This window comes from Austrofundulus limnaeus, unplaced genomic scaffold (genome assembly GCF_001266775.1).
Source record: "Austrofundulus limnaeus strain Quisiro unplaced genomic scaffold, Austrofundulus_limnaeus-1.0 Scaffold279, whole genome shotgun sequence".
NCBI classification, from domain to species: Eukaryota; Metazoa; Chordata; class Actinopteri; order Cyprinodontiformes; family Rivulidae; genus Austrofundulus; species Austrofundulus limnaeus.
Window position 1 is genome coordinate 676,998 of NW_013952681.1, and position 7,326 is coordinate 684,323.

General features: G+C 41.4%; 1 protein-coding gene across 1 annotated transcript in view; it reads left to right on the plus strand.

The window, feature by feature from the left end:
* Positions 1 to 5,810, plus strand: part of LOC106526513 (neutrophil collagenase) — a gene marked incomplete at its 3' end in the record, with an annotated part of 30,031 nt that extends 24,221 nt beyond the window's left edge. The window contains 4 exon segments of the mRNA XM_014021134.1: positions 859 to 988; positions 4,982 to 5,118; positions 5,202 to 5,361; positions 5,710 to 5,810. Of these exon segments, the coding sequence (XP_013876588.1) occupies positions 859 to 988; positions 4,982 to 5,118; positions 5,202 to 5,361; positions 5,710 to 5,810 (528 nt within the window).
* Positions 5,811 to 7,326: the final 1,516 nt, after the last annotated feature.

Sequence of the window (7,326 nt, forward strand, 5' to 3'; positions counted from 1 at the left end):
ATATATAATTATATATTAAAAACAGTATAAAAACAGTAAAATGTAAATTATGTGCAAAAATATATTATTAGTTGGAACTAAGTTGGAAAAATAAATATGAAGCTCAATTAAATTATAAAACGTGAGATAAAGCTCTCCTTTTTTAATTTAATTGGCACATTTTTAATTGAATTATTTTTGGTCCATTTATATATTTCTACTTTTTTCTAGTTATGTCAGTGTCAGTCCTCCATACTGCAGAACTTGGTAAATCGAAGTCTGAATCAGGTGTGTTGGAGCAGAGAAAATCACAAAACCTGCTGGGCTGCGGCCCTCGAGGACTAGGATTGCCCACCCCTCTCCTACAGCTTTGAACATGCAGACTTCACTATTCTGCATGCTTCTCTCAACACTGACTGGTGGTGGGATGGTGTGGGTGAGTGGCAAAATGCTGATGCCTTGCCGTTTGCACACAGTTAGTTCTAAATCACACATACATGAACAGATCTGCACCTAATAGTGTGTGCAACATCAGGGACACCTGCTCAACACGTTTGTGTGATAGTTTGACAATATGAATTTAGCCATGCCCACTGTACACACAYTTAGCTATAAATCATAACTCAATCTGTGCACAATTTTGTGTGCATTGTTCGGGAAACCAGCTAAATAAAGAAGGTTTGTGATGATTCCAACAAAACTGCTAACAGTTGTTTACTCTCGAATGGCGACAGGGGACATCAGTGCCAGTTGACGTCAAGTTCTATCGTGTTTAAAATAAAAATACTTTCTAAAAAATAGCATTTTTAAAGTTTTTATTCATTTCTTCTTTTGATTTGAATTCTGTTTGGCTTACAGTGCTGTTTGTTTTCCCTACAGGTACAAATCCCAGATTTAATTCCCGACTCTCCAAATGGTCTCCTCCAAGAACACCTGAAAAATGTGACCCGGATCTGTCCTTTGATGCAGTAACAGGGTTACAGCAGGAGCTCGTGTTTTTCAAAGACAGGTGGGCACGTTTGCTGCATGTGTCCATGTTATAAAGAACAGGCTGCACATAGTAGGAATACTTACATATAAGTAATGGTCGATACTGAGAACCACTACAAGTATTAATAAAACCATTCCACTTTTTACAGTTGCTTTGAAAATGAGAAAAGCTTCATTTTCATGTGGTGAATTGATCTGGAAGTGCCAGCTCAGATCAGGGTATTCCCAGGACCACTTTCTGCTCACTGAGCAGTGTTGACTCCTCACTCATAACTCAGTCCCTAAGTGATGTCATCACTTGTGTGCTTGTAATTGTAAAGGAGTGGAATAGTGTTGAGACACAAACAAGTTGTTTTCTGCAGTGACTCATTTCTTACAAAGAACATTTTACCTGACTGAAAGTGAGTGTGGGATCATCCAGTGGGGGCTTTTTGGACATGAAGTTCATAAACGTGAATGTCTCTTGCAAAGTCTGCTGAAATCTGTTGAGTAGTGTTGTAATACTTGAAACTGGTCTTGGTCTTAAGACTGGTCTCAAGACCACTTTTTGATGGTTTTGGTCTTGTTTCGGACTCGACAGCATTTGTACTCAGTCTTGTCTCGGACATTGAGGACTCRGAATTTTATTTCAAGACCAGTCAAGACCACAACTACGGAAATATCACTAAACAGCCAGATTATTGTCCAATTTATTAGTTAACAATCTTGCTTTCACTGGATTTGAAATGTAGCTGCTGATTCAAATCCAAACCTGACTTATTGCTATTTATGTATTTTTGTTACTGGCTGTCACCCATCCGCACCTCCCATCACTTGCATGCGGCCCTCCCGGAAAGTGAACCATGGTTCTCTGGGAGCGGTAAAGGATGTCTTCAAAATTTTAAGTAAAAAGTTTGGCTACATTATTCATAAATAATATCATTGTAAAACAACAACAACCAGGAGAAAGCCTACAGCAACTTGTAAATTTGGCAGTGCTTCACTTTCAGAAACTGGGGACAACGTTAAACTTTTGTCGTCACTAACGTTAACAATCTGCCTCTGTAGCAAAATTCTTTCCTCTGCCCTCACACAAAGATTTTGTCAATATTAGCTCTATGTATTAAGTTAGCTAAAGTGAGGGAAAAGTGTTTATTCAGCACCAATAGTTCAAGTTCTCCCACTTATAAAGATGAGAGAGGCCTGTRATTGACATCATAGGTAGACCGCAACTATGAAAGACTAAACATCCCCCCACTGTACATGTGTACAGAATACTCCATCTTTTAGGAAACTTTTTTTTCCATCTGGTCTTGGTCTTGTCTCGGTCTCGCCCTCCCTTGGTCTTGGTCTCGACTTGGTCCAAACCCTAAAAGTCTTGGTCTTGTCTCAGTCTCCAGACACTGTGGTCTTGGTCTTGACTTAGTCTCAGGTTAGGTGGTCTTGACTACAACACTACTGTTGAGGTCTTTAACTGACCAGTTAAGCTGTCCCTGAATATCTTCAGGGTGAGAGTGGACTGAGGCAGAAGGTTTCAAACTATCTGACTGCTACAGCATCTTCCTGACAGGATAGGCCTCATTAATTTAATTAATTAAGAACATGGTGGGTGTTGGTTCTTTAGATGCTTTAGGGTATCTTTGGGCTGAGACTAGTTGACCAAAGACATCTCCAGAGTGTCACTGCAGTTTCTCTCCTCATGACTCACAAAGGCATACAGTCCTGGCACTGGAGTTTTCAATTTTCAATTGGTTCAGATCAATTGTGCTTCGTGGACGTGGACAGTCTTTCTCAAGAGCACCAAGTCTTTTTTTACACCTTTCAAAGTAGCTCTTCTATGACAAATATCATAATCTAGGTTTCTGTTTAGAGTTCACTGTGTATTTTGGTTCTGTTTTAGTATTTCTGATTAGTCTGTGCTCTAGTTTAGTTCAGTTCTGCGACACCCAACTACATTAATTTTAGTTGTTTTTGCACAGGTGTTGGGTATTTGGGTTCATTAGTTTGTTTTCATGTTCTGTTGGTTTGTCTGTTGCTTGTTTCTGTATTGTACACCACATTTTTGGAGTACCCGACCCAAAGTCTACTAGTTCCTCAGTTCCTGGCCAGGTTCACTGAGATCAGACAGTTCACAAGTCATCTGAGCCATCAGTTCACAAGTCATCTGAGCCATCATTCCCAGGTCATCTGAGCTGGAAGTTCCCTGAGTCATTTGAGCTGGTAGTTCCCAAGTCATCTGAGCCATCAGTTCACAAGTCATCTGAGCTGGTAGTTCCCAAGTTATCTGAGCTGACAGTTCACAAGTCATCTGAGCCATCAGTTCCCAAGTCATCTGAGACATCCATTCCCAAGTCATCTCAGCTGGAAGTTCCCTGAGTCATCTGAACTGATAGTTCCCAAGTCATCTGAGCTGACAGTTCCCAAGTCATCTGAGCTGGAAGTTCCCTGAGTCATCTGAGCTGGTAGTTCCCAAGTCATCTGAGCTGACAGTTCCCAAGTCATCTGAGCCATCAGTTCACAAGTCATCTGAGCCATCCATTCCCAAGTCATCTGAGCTGGAAGTTCCCCGAGTCATCTGAGCTGGTAGTTCCCAAGTCATCTGAGCTGACAGTTCCCAAGTCATCTGAGCCATCAGTCCACAAGTCATCTGAGCCATCCATTCCCAAGTCATCTGAGCTGGAAGTTCCCAAGTCATCTGAGCCAACAGTTCCCAAGTCATCTGAGCCAACAGTTCCCAAGTCATCTCAGCCAACATTTCCCAAGTCATCTGAGCCAACAGTTCCCAAGTCACCCAAGTCTGCAGTTCTTGAGTCTTCTGAACCCTCATTTCCCAAGTAATCTGAGCCAACAGTTCCCCAAGTCATCTGAGCCAGCAGTTCCCGAGTCATCTGAGCCAGCAGTTCCCAAGTCATCTGAGCCAGCAGTTCTCAAGTCATCTAAGCCAGCAGTTCATGAGTCATCTGAGCTGGCAGTTCCCAAGTCATCTGAGCCATCAGTTCCCAAGTCATCTGAGCCAGCAGTTCCCAATTCATCTGAGCCATCATTTCCCAAGTCATCTGAGCTGACAGTTCCCAAGTCATCTGAGTCAACAGTTCCCAAGTCATCTGAGCCAACACTTCCCAAGTCATCTGAGCCAACACTTCCCAAGTCACCCAAGTCTGCAGTTTTGAGTCTTCTGAGCCCTTATTTCCCAAGTGATCTGAGCCAACTGTTCCCCAAGTGATCTGAGCCAGCAGTTCCCGAGTCATCTGAGCCAGCAGTTCCCAAGTCATCTGAGCCGGCAGTTCTCAAGTCATATGAGCCAGCAGTTTCCGAGTCATCTGAGCCGGCAGTTCCCACGTCATCTGAGCCAGCAGTTCCCAATTCATCTGAGCCATCATTTCCCAAGTCATCTGAGCTGACAGTTCCCAAGTCTTCTGAGCCGGCAGTTCCCAAGTCATCTGAGTCAACAGTTCTCAAGTTATCTAAGCCAGCAGTTCCTGAGTCATCTGAGCCGGCAGTTCCCAATTCATCTGAGCCATCATTTCCCAAGTCATCTGAGCTGACAGTTCCCAAGTCTTCTGAGCTGGCAGTTCCCAAGTCATCTGAGTCAACAGTTCTCAAGTTATCTAAGCCAGCATTTCCCAAGTCATCTGAGCCGGCAGTTACCCGAGTCATCTGAGCTGGCAGTTACCCGAGTCATCTGAGCTGGCAGTTCCTGAGTCACCCAAGTCTGCAGTTCTCAAGTCTTCTGAGCCATCTGTTTACGAATCAGCTGGGCAAGCAGTTCCCAAGTAATCTGAGCTGGTAGTTCCCAAGTAATCTGAGCTGGTAGTTCCCAAGTAATCTGAGCTGGTAGTTCCCAAGTAATCTGAGCTAGTAGTTCCCAAGTCATTTGAGCTGGTAGTTCCCCAAGTCATCTGAGCCAGCAGTTTCCAAGTCTTCTGAGCTGGTAGTTCCCAAGTCATCTGAGTCTAACAGATACTCAGTACTAGTACCGGTGTATCTCTATACAATAACTGCTTCCTGCCAATGTGCTTCTGTCTCTTCACAGATTTATGTGGCGCAAACATGAACATTTTATTGAAACAAGGATGTCGTTGATCAGCAGCTTGTGGCCACACCCCATCCCCTCTTCTTTGGATGCTGTGTATGAAAATGTGGAAATGAACTTCCTTTTGTTTTTCAAAGGTAAAATATAATGTTGTGTGCACCCTGGGAAATAATGCCTACGAATGTGTTATCTGTACGTGACAAAATATTTTGTATTTCAGGTTCTCAGTACTGGAAGATGAGGCAGTCAATAGTTCAGGAAGGTTTTCCCAGAAACATCTCAGACCTGGGCTTCCCTTCCAGGGTACTGTCAGTGGATGCTGCTCTTCACTTCAGAGAAGAACAATATACTGTGTTTTTTACTGGATATGAATGTTGGAGGTAATAAAAACTACACAATGTCACATCCTCCCCCTTCTACCCACAATACCAAGTCATCAGAACTGCAGGTCATACATGCGTGGATCAGTTTGTCTGCATCATTTTGGGATAAGATATTTATAAACATAGTGTATCATTCATACTTGTCATGTACCCAATGTAAACCAGACTAGACCACACAGACCACTTCCTTCCAGGGCTGATGTCACAGCAGCTGAAACGTTTCCCGTATTAGTACAGAGCGGCTGATCTGCTGACGCTGGGCGCTCAGTCAGCTTTTACTCATGTAAATCATCTGTTTTTTTTCTCTGAGAGGCATTGAAACCTGCTGTCTTCACTGTTTCTCAGGTACAACGAAAAGCAGAGCGTGATGGAAGGATCACCCACGCTCATCCAGGAACAGTGGCCTGAGATCCCAGCTCCGATAGATGCTGCTGCTTTCTATCAGGGTACCATGTCATCTTTATCTCTGCTGCTGGCCTCTGGACTACTGTTTTACTTCCTGAAATACACTTTGAATAAAAACGCAGAAGCAGGAAGAGCAGAGCGAAGATATATTTTCTTACAGTCTGTTGGGTATTTGTATCATTTAATCAGGAGTTTTGAAATGCTTCAGCAGATGTATGGTGTGGTATGAGGACCAAAATTAAGACTATTGCACAACCATCCTTGTAGCAGGAGGCCATATCTGTCCCTAAACCAGCTGCTGATCTGAATAATGATAGGCTGGCATCGCTAACTGAGCAGCTGGTAACTGAGAGGCTGGTRCTGGCAAATGAAAAAGAGACTATTCATTTGTGTTAGCATTGAAGACGCTATCGACTTGCATGCCTACGCTGCACCTACTATATCAGACACAAACGTTTTTCAATGAAGAAAATATTTTCAACAATAACGGCTGACATACAAAACCTATAATCTCCATGCACTGACAGGTGTTCCTTAGACTGAATTTACTGTTCAACATGACGTCAAGCATAAATATTAAACATAAAACATATTACTGTGAAGCAGACTGCTTTAGATACCACCTGAATTAGCAGCTGTTTGCCTGTGTCTACTGATCGACGGCTGTKTTTTTTCTCTTTAGCTGAATTATTAGAAATATCTGTATATGACATAAATTATAATTCAATATAGAGAAGTCAGGTTTGACATCTTACCCAGTTCATACATGAAAAAGTTATTAMAACAAGGCTTCAGTTAGAGAAATGAGCCAAAGCTACATCATCAGCTACAAATTCTCCTCAGAAAAGATCCTGTTTATGGTTTACTTTAAAGTTTTTATGAAGCTACTTCGTTCTGTTTTATGCTGTTTTAGCTGTTTATATATAAAAATAATCGGCTCATTCAGGCAAATGGTTTCTTAGACTTTTGGGTTTTGTTAATGTTGTACTTTTCAAAATATTTAGGTTTATGGACAAACATTCAAACTGTTCAGTTTAAAATCTGCTTCGTCAAACTTGATCTGTTTTGTCTTTTATGCCACTTTTAGCTCACTTTTTGGTGCTGGAAGCTACAATTTTACTTTTAACTCCCATTCTAATCTAGCTTTAATCAGTTTAGCTAAATTTGTTTTATGTTTTTTTATTTTATTTTAGCAAAGCGTTTGGCTAATTTAATCTGGTTTGCTAGTTTTAGCTTTAACATCTATTTTGCAGATTTTAGTTTCTGATTGACACATTTTAGCTGCTGTTTTTCTTTTACCTTCTAACTAATGTTCTGCTGCTTTTAGTTTTTGGCTTGTGTTCTTCTGTTTTTAGCTGATATTCTGCTCGTTTCAGCTTCTCTTCTGCTTGTTTTGATTTATAACTCAGTTTTAGCTATTTCAATAAACTTCAGCTGTTATTCAGCACTTTTCACTCACTTCAGTTTAACAGAAGCTGCTTTCTCTTCTTTAAAGGGATCCCTGATTAGTTGTAACATTAGACTTTATTTAATAAACATATATTTTAACTGTAAAAT